Source organism: Paramisgurnus dabryanus, chromosome 13 (genome assembly GCF_030506205.2).
Source record: "Paramisgurnus dabryanus chromosome 13, PD_genome_1.1, whole genome shotgun sequence".
Classification (NCBI taxonomy): Eukaryota; Metazoa; Chordata; class Actinopteri; order Cypriniformes; family Cobitidae; genus Paramisgurnus; species Paramisgurnus dabryanus.
Genome location: NC_133349.1, coordinates 14,209,823 through 14,227,669, shown reverse-complemented (window position 1 = coordinate 14,227,669; position 17,847 = coordinate 14,209,823). Strand labels below are relative to the sequence as shown.

Genomic DNA, 17,847 nt, shown 5'->3' with positions numbered 1-17,847 from the left:
AGAACCTACAAAGTGTGTTACAAGCTATGAAAATCTTTGATATGTTTTGTGGCATGTTTTTTATACCATGCACTCTCTCATTTTCTACTGCGATAATTTGTTTTTCTCTCTCTCCTCTATCACAGTTTGTAGCTGTCTTACATTTGTCTCTGTCACCCATCTTGTTTTTTCTCGTTCATTTCTCATCAATGTGAGCTTTGTCATCTGTTTTCTATTATTATTATTTTTCTCTCTTTTTTTTACACGTCCTTTGTCTCAGTTTATTCTTCGTTTATATTTTTTCTTTAGACATAAGATTGTGGACTTAACCTTATTATATTTTTTCACTTCTTTTCAGGCTTACTAATCATTTGCTATACCGGCTTAATTGGCTATCAATGTATTTCCTATTGACTCAAGAATAGTGAGAATACAGATTTTTATTTATTTATCACAGTTCTTAATATTGTGTTGTACAAATTGCATTCACATTCATGTGTTGCTAGACCTTTTAATGTGTATGCCTACAGTACAGCCTGTTTTTTTTCTATGTGTGACGTACGTAGGGTGCGATTTGATGAATAACCATGAAAAATTCTGAAATGCTGATAATCTGCCGTAACCAACTCTTCCCCATAACACTGTTGTAAGTGAACACCTTGGCTTGTATTGTTTCACACCTGCAACAGTAAATCAATGTAAAGGAATCTCTGCAGCCGCTCCTCTATCTATTTTAACCGCTAGGTGGAGCGCTTTCAGTCAGACTGAGGACATGGCAACGCACGCGCACTTCTACGGGGTTGGTTGCTATGGTTACAACACAATGGGTGTCGGGACAGAGGTCTATTCGAAAGGAGAGGAAAAAATGCAGGAGAGAGAGACTGAAGGAGATGGATTGAGAGTGTGTGAGAGAGAGCGCTTGACTAGTCACTCCATTGCAGTCTCAAAAGCAAAATTGGGAAAGCTCTTGCAGCCTATACAAGGGGAATATTATGGGTTAAGGGAATTGAATGGGCCTTTTGAAACGATTGGGCTTTAAATGAGAGATATTGCCTATTTCAAATCATAATTTTGCAGGAATGGTGGCATTAAACCTCATTAGGGTCGTACAATTAAGTCTAATTACTGCCTATTAACTAATGTAGCAGTTCTGGGTTAATTTCCCTAGTTAAGTGTCGGCAATCGAGAATTATATAAGTGGTAATTTCCATAATGAAGAAGACGTACCCTTATCTCAAAATTTTTAAATGTATTTGAGTCGTTGTCTTCCCTCACCTTTCTCCCCCCTCCCCTCTTAAGAATAATAAGCAAAATCACGCCCCTTCGCACCCTCGACTTGCACGAGCGGTCGCGCGTCTCTCACTCGCCCCTCCGTTTTGAGATTTGCGCCCTACAGACTGCAAAAGAGTGCAAGTCGTCTTGACAGAGGAACGGGAGAGGGGCAGAAAGAAAAGGGGGTGGGGAAGAATCAAACGTACGCATCAATTTGTACAGTCCTCAGCTGCACCCCGTTTTCTGCGCCGATTTCAAGGGGGAGCGGCTGGAGAGCGAGAAAACACTGCGATGTTTGCCAAGCCGCAACAATGTAAATCTTTCCGTGCATCGCGTACCCTGTATGTCTGAGCGCGTGTAGGTCAATGTACAGTACAAACGATAGAACCGGAGAGAGAGAGATAGAAAGAAAGGGAGATACGCATCGCTGGATAATAAAGGTAAGAAAATGGATGCTTATATGTTACTCATTCTCCTTAGCTATGTTCACATTGTAGCCATCGCGTTCCTGTCTTTGTGCTTAAACGTGCATAGGTTGGCTTTAAATCAAATTCTAAATCGGGGTGCGTAACCACGCAGGTCTCGAGCGCGCACATTCCACGGAGCAACGCGATCCGGCGAGCTCGACAAGAATGCCATTCGCCATTCTGATCCCAAATCTTTCTCATATGCTATGAAAACACCGAAAGGGGGCTAGACGCCGGAGTCTGCGACCGTCTTGTCAGGATTGAATGTACAGTGCATTGTCTCAGCACTGTAATCCAGAGGTCGCGCAGTTTGTACAGTAGAGCACAGCCTCTGCATGCGTATCAATAACAAGCAGAAGAAAAGAAGAAAGAAACGTTGCAGTGCGTGGCCGGGTCTAACGGAGTTAACGGCGTGATGCACGTTTTTCGGTTGTCCAACTCAAACCACATTTTGGTATTATGCATGAGCATGCGAAGGCATTCAAAACCAGCTAATCGTGCATGCATGTGTGTTCATACGTGTCTATGCGAGTGTATTATTGTGTATGTTTGAGTTATGCATGTATGAGTTAAAGTATTGCTGATTGCTTGGATGCAAGTGTTTGCAGCAGAACACTGGAAGGTTTTTGGTATGCATGGAGCCCATCCAAGATTTTGGTAATGGACTCCTGATGAATGAAGGTTCACCTGTAGACAGAGTGTTGGCAGCCTTTATTATTGGTCATCTAGATATATTACCTTGTGTACACACTAATGGGATGACAAATATGCTGATTTTACATTTATGAGATATGCACAAGGTGTCACCTCAGTACTAGCATTAATTTTAGTTTTACAAATGGTTTTTATTAATTGTGATCAGGATGGTGGTCTCAGCGTTCAGTGTGTCGGATGTCTGCAGTCTGTAAATCTGTTTATGTGTCGTCATTTATCAGCACTGTGGTTTTTCTTGTGTTCTGTGGTTTGGGTGTAAATGTACACATTTTTGTAGCTTTGAAAGGCGCGCTAAATACACTCACTCATTTTACCCAGTCTGTTAGTGAGCTATATATAGCCTCATTCACAATAAATGAGTTGTGTGAGGGGGAAGTGTGTATGTGAGAGAGCAAGAGAGATAGTAAGAGCTGGTTTGAAATTTAGGAGTGACTTTTAACCTCCTATCTAACCTCCCACTATTAATGTCAAATCAAGCGTTGTATTGTTTTCAGACTCTCTTTTTTTCTACATTCTTTTTACTATGTAGGTTGGAGTTTGTCAGCCAGCTGGTATAAAACAAATGTTGTGCCTTGCAGTAAGATTAGTATTTGAAGAAGCAAAAAGGCCTACACAAATTACAATAAGTGGAGTTGTTGTAGGATATTGTATTATTTCATTGCACTGTAAAAAAAATTTGGGTTTGCAAGTCATTCCAACATTTCAAGTCAAATTTAGTTGACATAACCTATAAAATCAAGTTGAAATTGTTTAACGTATATTTTTGTTACTTTAACTTTAAAAAAAATGTTAATTTGACACAATGCTGCATATTTTTTACAGTGTGTGTCTGCATGTGGCTGTGTGATTGTTCAAATTATATTGTCACCCTTAGGGCTGTGCAAAAATATCGACACAGCAAACTATCGTGATATTTTCCCCACAATGGTGTCTTGAAATTTCAATCTCTAGTGTCGATATTTATAAAAAAAAAAAACAATGTCTCAGAAGTTAGCAGGTGAAAGAAAATCACAGAAAATTTATTTGACAAAAAAGACCTGCAGACGTGTGAAAGCACTTAGCCTTTAAAAAAAAAAATCAGTTCTATTCATAAAGGCTCAACATAAAGGACCTCCCTGTGGCCCGGGGCAAGTGTGAGAGATGTTAGTGCCAGTCAAAAGTATTGTCACTTGCCCAATCTGGTCAGTGCTTCACCTTCAGTCACTAAAATATGTTTTCATCAGTGTTTATTATTTAACATCTTGAAAGCAGACATTTACTTGGGTATTACACGACGAAAGAAACGATGCAATATTTTGCACAATTTGCTGTCAGTTTGCAGGTAAAGCAGAAAAGTTGGGAGCCTTTTTTCGTCTGTTGTATATGTGTACAATTATATTTGACTTTTGAATTATTCTTTTTAAATATTTGACACTGACCTTTTTTGGTGGGCCAGTGAAAATTTTTGCAGGACAAGGGAAAACCTGAATCACTGGCCCGACCGGGCCATTATAAAAAAATTTTTGCGTTGAGCCCTGCTAATTTTTTACATTTTTTTTTACACAAAAAAGAAGTATTGCAATGTACCGCAGCATGCAACATATTGCATCGTATCGTGATACATTGTAGCATGCACCATGTATCGTGATATGAATAATATCATAAGGCCCTTGCTAATACCCAGCCCTAGTCACCCTATTATTTGAAGCATTATTCAACAAAATGGGCCAAAAAATTGTCACCAGGGCAGTACAATTTAAAAAAAGTACACCTTTTCACCTAAAGAGTTCATAATTAGTACCTCAGAGGTACAAATTGGTACCAAAGAGTTAATATTTGTACCACAAATGTATAAATTGATGCTTAAATGGTACATAATAGGACCTTTTGGAAAGGTACCATCCCATTGACAGCTATGGACCTTTTTTTGACCATTTTGTCTAGAACTAAACAATAGAGCCCTTCTCAAAATGTAAAATACAATGTTGGCATGCCTAGAAATGAGAGAACTGAGCCATGAATGAAAAAAAGATGAAAGGACAAGAAAACGAGACTGGTTTGTGTTTTAGAAAACATAAAAAAATTCTCTATAGTATGCACACAAAAAAAAAAGATGTTCAATACTTCAAATGTGAATTAAAATGAGCATGTAAATAAACGCATAAGTGTGCTTGTATATTTGAGAATTATGTATTTCTGTACATGCAGTATTTATTTGTGTGCATGTTGATCTTTTGGTGTGAGCAGTGCCTCTCTCCCCATGTTGGCTCCAGTGGATGATTTTTGTAGAGCTCCATTCAACATTGATGACTGAAGCTCAGCTTCAGAGTCCACAAACCCTCTGAAGTACCAAGCAGTATATATAAACAAATTTTTGATGCTGTACAATAATACTGTTTGCAACCGAAACAGTAAATTCTATAATTGAGTCAATGTTTATTTAAGTACTGGTAATTTTATCACGTAACGCTACATCCTTGATTTTCATCAAATACTGCATTGATGATAGTACATACGATGGTAATATTGAGAGGTTGTCACTTACAATTGACCTTTTTCATTGGCTCTGAAAACAAATAGTTAGATGTATTTATTATACTAAACTGTTTCATGTTTTGGTTCACTATGATGTTGTTTTGAACATAGTGGTATTTACTCTTTTTCCTTCAGGATACAAAGTTTCAGTGCAATGGTAGGAAGCCTGTAGGCTACCTATACCAATTGTGGTCACGTTCCAGCTTTCTGTAATGGCTGACTGGAAGGAATGGACCACATAGAGAGCTAGTTATGAAGACCCGAACCCACAAAGAATCGGTGAGAGCAACGCTGCATATTAAAATCAAGTGTTAAATTTGGTCCACGTGCAGATTGTGGCTTGTTTTATAAAATTGTGTGTTAGTACTTTACTACTTTAAACAGTTAATCATACATTTATAAGGGCACTGATATCTGAACAATTAACTAGATATTCAAATTTTTGTAAATTTTGGTTCTGGTCTTACAGTGTAGTTTTGTTTTGGGGTCTCTTAATGCTTTATTCTTCTGTTCATCTTTTCCCGCCTTCGCTCATGCTGGGCATGACCACAGATGCCAGCGCGTAGTGGACGCAGGAGGGGAGGCAGTGAGGAGAGAAGGGGTAGGCGTCCACACCCCAGTCCCTCTCGAGCAGAACGCAATGAAAGGCAAACAGTAAGATTTTCTTGTTGTTTTTTATTTTCTTTATGACTGTATATTCTTCGAATCTTGCTCCTAAATTATTCTTTCTTGTAGTCTCTTTATATAATAGTTTTTGTTAAGAAGACTGACTGAAATCTAAATTTTACACTTGTGAAATACTGTATGGACATTCATGGTTGTTCTTATATTCACTTGTGATTTTGAATATAAACTGCCTCACAGCATGATTAAAATTGTACAATTAAGCAAAGAACTGCTGGAGAGGAATTGGCTGCTGGGCATTTCAACCGTCGATCTCAAGGCCATGATTCATCAGAAAGTGAAGGAGAGGATCTGGTGCCCCCACCCAAGAGACAAAAAGTCCAGGTAATGATGTATTAAACATTTTCAGTATAATTTTGTGAAATAAACAACATAAACCAATTACCTTGTTGTTTGCATATTTGGTTGTCCCATCAGGACTCCTCCTCCAATCCCCCAGCCCCACCCCTTTCAACTAACACTCCAACTTCAGCCCCACCCCCAACTTCAGGCAACACTCAGTCAAGGGAAAGTGACAATGAGGATGGCCAATCACAAGGCAGCAGAAGCTCAGCTGGAGGCAGCTTAGCCAATAGTAGCAGCAGCATAAGCAGTGGACGGGACATTGACCAGGACAATCGATCCTCTTCTCCGAGTCTCTCTGCTTCTCCGTTAGCCAGTTTAGATTCTGAATCAGACTCTCCAGATTCCCCAAAGCAGAGTGATAAAAACAAAGATGGAGGGGCATCAAAGTGTGTGCCAGAGGATCGGAGAGGATCAGGGAGGGGTGAGGATGGTAGTGCTGTGGATCAGAGAGACAGTGAAGGAGCAGTAGAGGGAGATATGTCTCCTCTAAAGTCCCCATCATCGCTTTATCCATCTCATCGTGGAATGGTTGACACTGTAAGTGATACAGGTAGCAACAGAAAGTCATACTTTGCCCTAGATTCTAAACTTGCAAGTAAATTGGAATACACAGGGCCTGGTAGTACTGAGACGTTGCACACCTGCAGCCGCATCTCTTCAAAAGGAGGCACTAGTTCTGGGAAACCTGGTGTGGGAGGGGTCGAGTATTCCCATGGGAATTCAAATGTGAGTCATGCTCCAACACTCCCCCCTCCACCTGCTCTGAAACCTCTAGAGGTGGGGCAGAATGCTCCAGGTGGGGAAAGTAAAACAGACAAACCAGAGAAAGGTGATAAGTCTGCTCCACCCTCTTTGCTTCCACAAGCTACTACTGTTCCCCAGCAACCTCCACCTCCCAGCACTCACCATTACACCCCCACCAGCTGGTCAGGGGGACCTCCTAGCAACTGGGGATATGTACGATACCCAGGTAACCACCACCACACACATCCAAATCAGCAGCCCCCGGTTCAGCAACAGCTACCCTCAGTCTACAATTCTCCTTCATCCACAAGGCACACCTCCCACCCACCCTACCTGCCTCACTCTCATTCCCACCCACATAAAGACTACCTGCCTAGGTATGGCACCACACCTGATCGGGAAAGGGGTGGGAGGGATTTCGGAAACAGAGACTTTACTGCTAATAATACCAGTGCCAATGCAAACAGCAACAGCGGTAGCATCTGTGGTAGCACTTCTGGTGGTGGGGGAACAAACTCTAATGCTAGCCGGGATTTTGGGAACCCATTACCTGGACAGAACAGAGAATGTGGCCCACAAGTATCAAATCGAGATGGGCCCACAGGACCACCAGGTGGTCGGGAATATGTACCTGGTTTCAGAGATCGTGAACGTGGAAGAGAGTTTCCTTCGCAAAACCAGCAGCTTCAAGCTCAGGGCAGAGAGTTTGGACCTGAAAGCACAGGAGTTGGAGGATCTTTTTCAAGAGACAAAGATGGCAGGTGGGGAGAGTTAGCAGGTCAGGTTAGAGAGGCAGGAAGTAGCAGTTATCCTGGCAATGCCAACCAAACACCTGTTGGTGCCCCATCTTCTGGTTTAGCTTCAACAACAGTGAATCGTGACTCAGATGGATCACCACAAAACAACTCTGGGCATCCTCCTTTTTCCACTGCAAATACAAACCCTCCCAGTAGAGACTATGCCCCTCCTATGGATTCAAATGTACAGCCGACACTGCAAGGACAGACTAACCAAGCATCTTCCAATGCTGCAGACATCCCTCCTCCTCCACACTATTTGAGAGAATACTCCCCTGCTGGGGGAAAGGACTACCCAACACTTGGAGTAACCTCTTCCTCTGTTCCACATTCTGGTGTTGCCAGGGATTACCCAAGTCCACCTGGATTGGCGCCAAACTTACCACGAGAGTATCCAGGAGGACCTCCACATCACAGCCACTATCCTGGCCAGACAGCCTTGCCTATCCAGCACAGAGACCGAGAGCGAGAGAAAGAAAACACTGCATCCACTACTCATTCAAATCGCAGTCACCCACCATCTCTTTCTCCTTCATCAAGTGGCTCTGGACATGGACTTTCCACTTCTACTTCTTACCATCCTCCACCACCTCCTCCCCCTACTAGTTCACTAGGTCCACCACCACCCATCACATCTATTCCTGGTAGTCATGCTCGACAGGCACCATATCCGTCACCTAATCAAACTCCACCAACCCCGCTGTCTCCTCTTCCCAGCCCCTCAACAAATCAGATGGGAGGGTTTACTCCTTTCCCATCCACCTCGGGTCCCGCTGTACAACTTCCTGCATCAGGTGTCCCCACATCCTGCCCATCAATTTGCAAACCTACTTCTTACCACAGCACTTTAAGCAGTAATACCCCTTTCAGTAGCTCTTACCATGGCAACAATAACCATGGAAATGCTTTGGCAACTAACAATGCTCCCAACAACAGCAATAGCACTCCCAACAACACTCAATCACAATTGCACTCTCCTCAAAATTCTAAAGTACCACCTCATCTGAGTAACACAGGCCATAACAACACTGGTCTGACTCCCAGCATATCTGATTCATCCTCTGGCATTGTGCCAGCACCTGTCATAAAGGAGGAGCCAGCAGAAGAGAGAGAGGAGTTGGAGAGCCCACCTATAGTTCTGAGAAGCCCATCCCCAGAACCAAAACCTGTTGACATTCCAATCCATGCCAGCCAATCAGCTCGGTAAGACCAGGTGCCCAGTTGATCTGAAATGTAATAAAACAGGAACATGTGAGTTAAGAATAGAAACCGATCTATCATGACTTTACCCAAAAACAGTTTGGATTGTAAATGGCAAGAAATTGTATTACTTAATGTAACTGGCTTAAATATATTTCATTAAACAGTTTGAAATACATCAATAAATGAAAGTTTAACTTATAACTGTTGAATTAAATTTATGAAGGTGATAAAGGTAAAGCATAACGGATCAAGCCAGCAGCCTTATAATTACACTCCCCAAAGTTTACAACTACAGCACTTTTACCTTAAGTAGTTTTAGTCATTTCTTTTTTCTTAGCATAGTACTGTGTCTTGGAATATTGTGTTATGCAATAATGTGTAACCTGAGAGATTATCCCTGCGTTTACTTTTTAGCCCTGAAAGAGCTATGTTGTGAGAATTAGGAATCACAGCAGTTACGCATCAGCTAATCAGCATCACTTAGTTCCATCATGTAAATCTCCAGTTTTTATTGTCCTAATCAACAATCATCATTGATGTCAAAACAATTAATATTCTGCATTTAGGTTCCACAGGGTTCTTGACCGGGGCAGTGGGAACTCTTGTGCACGCAGTGACGTGCTTTTTGTTCCACTTGATGGTTCTAAGCTGTGGAAGAAGAGGAACGAGGCCATAGAACGTGCTCGTAGAGAGGTAGAACAGCGTGCAAGAGACCTGCGAGAGAAAGAGAGGGAACGAGAGAGAGAAAAGGAGAGAGAAAGAGATCTGGACAGACATCTGCAGGTATAAGAGGAAAAGGAGAATGTAGTAAAGTTTAACTTTTTCTGCAAAGCTGCATTGCTAGAGGGTTCTAGGTGATTACCAGAGCTTGCTATGCAGTTGCTAATCAGAGTTTTCAGGTTTTAACATTAACCTAAAAACTCCTGACTTTTTGAGTCTTTCAACTCCTAGTAAAAGTGTATTGAGCATGCCTGGAAAAATGCCTGGGGCCTCATTTATAAAATGCTGCGTAGAAACCATCCTACATTTAATCCTACGATCATTTATCAAAAATGTGTATGTGTGATTCATAAATCGAACATACGCGCAGAAAACGCGCGTACCCCTTTCTTTCAGATGTGAAATTTATAAATCGCAAATGATCTTGAACTTGTGCACAGCTGAGCAGTTTCAGATCTCCGCCTTTTAAATGATGCCTAATTAATGTCATAGACATATAAAAGAGCGCTTGTCCATGTTTAAACCCAATTTGCGCAGCAAAAATGTCTTATATTTCCAAAAAACCTGCAGCAATCAGACAAGCAAAAGTGCGTATGTCTGCTCAGACCCTGACGTGGCGCTAAGCATTTTTCCACATCAAAGACAGTTTTTATAAATATGGACTTTGCTGTGGATTATTGCGTTTTATAAATGAGGCCCTGGAATTTAAATTTGTGAATTCTAGACCTTGAAAAAGTAATTGAAATTATTTAAAATGTAAAATATTATATAGTGAATTTAATTTTTTTTCTCTTTTCAGCAAAAGGAGAGTGGCACCAATGCAGGGTTAGGAGCTGCGGGCACACGCCAGGGCTCTTCACTCTTCTTTCCTTCTTCTTCATCAATCCTTCTAGACCCTACATCATCTTCCTCTTCTTCTGTAAACTCCCCACATCCCACTGTTCATCCACAGCACCAGCACCACCACCCTCACTCCCACCCTCACTCCCTTCACCACTCTCATCCTCTGCATCCATCTCTCTCTCATTCTATACCTCATTCCCTTCTCATCCCTTCCATGACAGGGGGATCTGGAGTTGTTGGATGCCCTCAAGGTGCTCTGGGAATCGGGCTTGGGGGTCCATATTTGGGCCCCGATACCCCAGCCTTGAGAACCCTGAGTGAATATGCCCGTCCCCATGCCATGTCTCCATTGGGTGCTGCCAATCGAGCGCAGCCACATCACCCCCACCTCCACCACCACCCTCACCCACATGCTCATCCCCATATGCACCCTTCATTTTTTCTGTCCCAATTCCAAAACCCAGCCCTTGCGCACCCCCACCACCTTCCGGCTGATGCCGCCACAGCGGCTGCCATTCTTGGCTTTTTGTATGGGGGTGGGCTGGAGGGAGGCCATACCCATCCAGGGCCTGGTCCTGGTGGGTTGACTGGGGCGGGGCTTGGAGGAGTGGGATTCCCTCATGCTGTAGCAGCTCATAGAGACCGCATGAAGCCCGGATTTGAGTTTAAGAGTGAGGAGCGTGTCTACACAGCTGGAGTTTTAGCCGACCCGGCACTGGCTTTGTCACACACGCACTCACACGCACACTCACACTCCCTGCTGCTGGGGGGTGGGACTGGAGGCGGGGCATCTGGTAGTGAGGTAGCTATTTACGGTGCAACTCCACCCCCTGCCCCACCCCCTCAAGCTTTAGCCACAGCGACTAGGAATCCCAACCCTGCCCCTCAGCCACTGTCAGTCCCACCAACCTCTTCTATTCTCCCAGCTACACTTCCCACCCATCAGGTTCCTACCGGAGCCTCGGTGACACCAGCAGCCCCTGCTGCTCCCCCTCAACCTCCTCCCCCACCTCCTCCACCTCCAACAGCATCATCTCTTCATCACCCTTCTCCACACTCCACATTTCCAAATACGCACCCGTCTTGTCAACCCCCACCCCTCCCAACTCAAGCCCCTCCCTCTGAACGATATCCCACCCCTGTCCGCACTCCTCCCAGCACAGAGCGTGCCAGGAGCGTGGAGAGGGAGAGAGTGATACCAGCCACAGAGAGGGAGCGAGACAGGGAGAGAGAAAGGACAGGGGCAGGTGGAGGAGGATCAGGAGGCGGCACAGCGGCTGCGGGAGGTGCAGGAGGAGGAGATTCTCTTGGACGACTTCAGATGCTGAACGTGACTCCTCATCATCACCAGCATTCACACATTCACTCTCACCTTCATCTGCACCAGCAGGACACAGGTATTCACTATAAAAACGCGTAAATGCTTACACTCAAACTATTTTTGTTCACCTTGAGTTTTATATAATGCAGCAAATTGCTACATTGCTTGGCAACTAAAAATTAATGTAAAAAATATTTTGATTTAGTATTTCTGTTGTTCTAACTCTGGATGACACTTGGTTAGATTTAGGGGTCTCCAAGGCCGCATTTACATTGCATGTTTGAAGTGACTCGATTCCGATTTTTTTTTCCCCTCATGTGGCACAGATCGGATATGACCCACGAACGTGTAAGCAGGAAAAACGCATAGATTCCGATATTCTCCGATTGGTTTCAGGCCTCATTCATATATGGAAATAAATCTGATACAAATCGGATACATGCATTCATGTCAACAATTTCAAGACATATCATGCTTCGGGTTGTTGTCGTATGCAGAACAATTGACTATTCAACTTTTGAGCAAAGCATTGCACAATGGTCAACTAAATGCATGAAACCCTTGTTTTGAGATCGGATATTACCATGTCAAGACATGTCATGCGGCAGTGAAAATGCGAAGCTGGCAAATTACAAATCAACTCCGGTGGAAACCACCCCCAAACACATGACTCTTCTTAGCATCGCAATGGAGGAAGATGGCTCCGCTTAGTGCTGTAATGTTGAAGTTTTATGTCTTGTTACAAAAATAAAGCTCTTTAATCTTGTATAATAACTTTGTCTGTGTCCATTGCATATCGCGACATTTAACTTCCTCTGTGTTTTAAGCTGTTCTGGGTTAGTATGTCCACCTTAAATTGTTTTGCCAAGTGTTTAGTGTAAATGCAGAAATCAGATAGAAGTCGCTTTTGAAAGATGATGTAAGCGTGTCGTCAAAGAAAATCATATACAGGCATAAAAATCGGAATTGGGCATAAAGATTTGCAGTGTAAATCCAGCACAAGTGATTTGTGTGTGTATGTATATATGTATATATGTGTGTGTGTATATATATATATATATATATATATATATATATATATATATATATATATATATATATATATAACTAATTAGTGAGTTCCTCAAAAGACTAGTCAGCTAGATATGCTGGTTTAAAAACAATTAGAAAGATCCTAACAAAACTTTATAAAATGCACTATATTTAACTTGACACAGTGTTTAAAAATGCAACGTTTGCTGTCCAGTTTCTTATTTTATTTGGCATTTACTTATTTCCAAATCTATTTGGTTCTTGACATTAGGCCACAGTTTGTTGACAGTGTCATCTTCTGGCTGTTGTCGTATACAGAACAATTGACACTTCAAAAGTGTTGCGCAATGATCAACTAAATGTACTGTAGATGTTTCAACAACTCTTAAGATGATATCAGCAGTTCTTCCAAATGTGACCCAGCTTAGTCTTTTTTTGTGATTTACTGTTTTTACATTAAATCATCCTGCATGTCAAGAACATTCTGTAAAAAATTTATTTTGATCTCTTTAATATTCACTCACAAAGGCCATGTCAAAGATGGAAATCAATATTTAGGAAGCTAACATCCTGAATATGATACTCATAATTGAATTATATTGGGTCACACATAGATTTGTAACATTTCTACCCAATCAGCATCATGAACAATGGCAACGCCGCAAAGGCTAGCATGTTTGTGAACACAGTGCCAACGGCAAACTGTGCTACTCTTATTAAATTTCCCACTTTTGTTTTGTTACGTATTTGGGTGGCAGCCGCGGGAGGGGTACACCCCCTAATGGATCCGCTGGCATCAGGGTCTCCCCTGGCCCGTCTGCCATACCCCGGGGCAGCTCTTGGGCCCCCTATCCTGGCACACTCCCTAACTGAGAGTGAAGTGCTTCGACAGCAACTCTTTGGTAAGAGTTGTAATGCATGTTTTGTTGTCTTGCATTGAATCGTTTACATGTTAAATGATTTTGGCATTTACCTGCATGTCGCCTACAGGTGGTCCTTTTCGTGACGTGCCCCAGTCCTCGTCTCTGGGTGGGTCCATGTCTGCAGCTCACCAGCTCCAGGCGATGCAGCAAGCTCAGAGCGCCGAGATTCAGTTTCAGAGACTCGCCATGGAACAGCAGTGGATCCACCACCACCATCATCACTCCCTCGCGCAGGACGAGTACTATAGGTGAGTTGACGTAAAACCACAAGGTTGACCTTATTGTACAACCCCAGTAACAAAAGTGATCGTTGAACTTTTCTTTTGATTGCAGCCACCTGAAAAAAGAGAGTGACAAAACGCTGTAGTGTGAGACAGATGAGAGGAAGAAAATGAAGGGATGAAGTGCAAATATAAAATAACAATCATTCAAGACTCGGCACTGAATGACTGGATACAGAGTGCAGACGTGACACCAGAACACATATCATTCAGTATGAATTAACCTAAATAGAGGCGCAACAAAAAGGTGTATATTCCAAAAAGGTGAGATTTATAACTCTGGCATACAGTGGCACTAAATAGATATTCCCAAACACCCCTGGGAATTCTTTGTGTTATTTGGTACACCAGACAATGGGGTTAAGGCTGTGGATCTATGTACAATATACGTTATGCCAGAAAGAATGTTTAAAAATGAAGTTCTCTTTTATGTATTTGCATGTAGCTAGATACAAAAAGCCCAGTGGGCTAAAACTCCAGTTTTTTTTTTCTTGACACTCTAAAAGAGTGCGTTTATGAGAGGGTGCATGAGATGACCAGCTTACCTTCATAATCGGTTTCTTTATCGTGTTCTTATTAAAATAATTAATGTTCTTTGTTAATAATTATATGATTATATAAACATTATTTTTTATTATTTTTTTACATTTTCATGTACCACTGTTTATTTTTAATTTTTATGTTGAATTTACCTTGTGGGAAAAAATGCAAGATAAAAAATAAGGAAAATCTGGAAATAAAATACAATTTTCTTTCTAGAAGTCTTTGTGTGTGCGTGTATGTATGTGTGTTTCAATCAGGCCTACGGTTTCACTTTCTCTCCACAGTAATTTCTAAAGAATTGTTTGCATTCTATGACTCAAAACAGTTTACTAGTCAGCATTTATCAGCTCAGAATGATTCAGAATTGCTTGTTAGTTCCAGTATTTACAAATGAAAGGGTTTGCTTATATAATAGAAAATGCGTCTGCCTGTGCGAGTCATTCAGGCTTACCAGTTATGTTGTTAACACCTCAAAATCATAAACTGACTCTTTATTAGATTTTAGTTTAAAACCGATAATGTTTGTTTATACTCGGTAATGTTTAGTTAACTCAGTATATGGTTCCTGCTATTGTTTTGTACATATGTGGGGAAGGCTGCTAGAAACTCAGTAGGTCTTTTCAGATCGTCCACACACAGAATATACAATAAATATTGCATTCCTCTATTTTTTTTCCTCTGTAGTCTCTCTCTCTGCATACACATAAGGAAATGCATAAGTACAGCTAATAAGAGACACATGCAAGCGTGAGACAGAATTGTATCACTACAGTGAGTGTGGGAGGTGAAGAGAAGAAAAATGGACAAATGAAGGAAAGAATGTGGATGTGATTTACCGTATGGCTCTGTACTCACCCATCTTGAAAATCTACACTACGCAGAAAGCATGCATTGGAAGAAATATAATCATCAGACAACTAAAATATACACTTGATCAGTCTCTTCTGTTTCTTTTTTATGTTAGCTTGAATTCACTCTCAGTTGTGTATTCTACTATAACTTTACAAGGTAAGATTTCTGTACTTGTAGGGAAATGTAGAAGTTGTACAAAAATGTCAAAGCTTCCTTAACGAAAACTGACTTTTAAACTTAACACTGTATAGTAAATTCACATCCACCTCATTTACATCCATCTGCATCTAGGACTCAGCTTATGCAATGTACCATAGCTGAAAAATATGAAAATTCATCTTTTACAAAAAAAATGCATGGCACTTTTAAAGAAAAAGGGGGTGTTTAGATTCCAGTAAAAATCAATAGTATTGTATTTTTAAAACTGCATAGATGGGAATTTGAAGTCATTTGAGTATCAGTGAGATACTTCAGAGTAGTGTATGTTACCAGTTTACCATAATATACACAATAATATAACATTAATGTGTCTCAGGACTTCTATCCTCAACGTGAAGCCAAACTTAAAACAATTTTGTCCACAACCTCGCCAAATTCACAATATCAACAGATTAGGCCCTCTAAATCTTTATTCTTATAAACATGCAAATATCATGACCTTTTTCACTTTTATAAGAAACAAATAGTAGATAAAAGTCTGTCTGACATTGGTGCAACTTATGCAACAATAAAAACATTTATTTGGTAAATTTTGGTATTTTTTTACACCACTAGATGGCAGAACTGTCTCGTTATGTAGATTCAAAACAAATCTTTGTCACCAGTTCTGTTCAGAACGCAATAGGATATTTTATGAATTCATATTTGTTTGCATTGCTATGTATTTTTATACTACATGTTGGTTTTATGTGATAATTTGGCAAATATAGTGCATTCTTGAATAGGCCTAATGAATGTCATAAACTTGATTGTCCCATCACTAACCCTTATAAAGCTGCCTGTTATAGTACGGCTGCGTGCGTTCCACTCCACTTTTAGACACGCATTCGCGAACTTCTGGCACTTTACTTCAGGGAATCCCCGCCGCCATGTTAAAGTGCGTTCCACAGACGGACCCACGATTTTGACAGAGGGAGCGAGTCTGGCTGCGTCCAAATACCCACACATGAGGTCTTTGCCCTTGACTACTTAACTACATGACGTAATTTCTGTATTTTGCCCGTGTTCTAGTCTAGTATGCGTGAAGATCCCAATCGTACGTGTAAAATTATTCACTCGATGGGACACACTTACCAAGTGTAAAAATGTCAATCCAGGTAGTGACAGCAATTTGCACAAAAACGTATTAGTTTTTTTATTTAGGCTACTTTATTTAGGATATTGTTTTATATATATGAACTTAAAGATTATTATCTACACTTATCTGAAACTTTCAAAAGCAGAATTCTTTGCACCTGTAAAAAAACTCTTTAGATGTGCATCAAAGACCAGCATAAGCTGCTAGATGGTTTTAGCTGGTTTAAGGTGGTGGTAGCTGCCCTGCTGAAAAAAAATAAAACCATTACAGAAAATTCTAATGGTTTCCATTAAAATGCCAATAGGAACCATTCGCTTTTACCATTAAAACCACTAAACTGTAATGTGTTTTGGGTCATATTTCATTAGAACCAATACATAGAACCAATACATACCATTAGAGACCAACAAAAACCAATACACTGTAGTGTGTTTTGGGCCATATTACATTAGAGCCAATAAAATTCCCAATAAAACCAATAGCATTTCTGTGATGGTGTCTATTGTTTTTTAGCAGGGTGGTCTAAGCTGGTCCTTCCAGCCTGGCAAAGCTGGTCAAACTGATGGGTCAGCTGGTCTTCCAGAATGACCAGCTAAGTCCAGCTAGACCAGCTCAAAAGTGACCAAAACACACCAGCAATACCTAAAACCAGCTCACCAGCCTATGCTGGTCTTTATGTGATTAAAGCAGTTACAGATGTTTTACGAAATACATAACATGTTTGCTTACAATTTTATTACAATTAAAAAAAAAGATTTCCACGACATCTCGTGAGGTTTGTGTAGCACGACCTTATGTATAGGTCAAAAGGTCACATGTTACATATGTGAAACACACACTTGCGGACCATTTTAAGCAATAAACTGACACAAAAACATTAATTAGTATCATTCCACATGCAATGACATCGGAACGGTCCTCTTTTTCCACACTTGTAAACAATGGAGCAGTAGTTTCACGTCATGCGTGACCTTTCGACGTGATTACTTAATACGTAAGGTCACGCTGACGCGTCACATAGCTAGTGCATGACAAGAAATTGTGGCTTAATAGTACTTTTGGTGAAAATGACGATCGTTTCGCTACCCTTATGCTTTGGTTGGTATTGTTAGAGCCCTTAGAAGCTGCATTGAAACTGCAATTTTAAACTGCATAAACTGTAAACTGTTTAGGTCCACTAAAGTTCATTATATGAAAAATCCTGGAATGTTTTCCTTAAAAAAAAAAAATTCTTCTCGACTGAACAAATAAAGACATAAACATTTTGGATGACAATTTTTAATGAAAGTGGAGTATTTCACTTTAATTCACCCCAA

The 17,847-nt window shown here is 41.0% G+C and overlaps 1 protein-coding gene across 2 annotated transcripts; it reads left to right on the top strand.

The window, feature by feature from the left end:
• The first annotated feature begins 1,367 nt into the window (after positions 1–1,367).
• Positions 1,368–14,600, top strand: atn1 (atrophin 1). Of its 2 annotated transcripts, XM_065298296.2 has the most exons (10): positions 1,371–1,691; positions 5,082–5,225; positions 5,499–5,600; positions 5,835–5,954; positions 6,048–8,719; positions 9,286–9,502; positions 10,239–11,679; positions 13,394–13,537; positions 13,626–13,806; positions 13,892–14,600. In XM_065298296.2, exons 2-10 carry the CDS (start codon positions 5,199–5,201, stop codon positions 13,923–13,925), a joined length of 4,938 nt encoding a protein of 1,645 aa, XP_065154368.1. In that variant the 5' UTR covers positions 1,371–1,691; positions 5,082–5,198; the 3' UTR covers positions 13,926–14,600. The 2 variants fall into 2 exon arrangements, with proteins under 2 accessions (XP_065154370.1, XP_065154368.1); XM_065298298.2 differs by lacking the exons at positions 13,394–13,537; positions 13,626–13,806; positions 13,892–14,600 and adding an exon at positions 11,930–13,381 and having other exon boundaries at positions 1,368–1,691.
• The last annotated feature ends 3,247 nt before the right edge of the window (positions 14,601–17,847 follow it).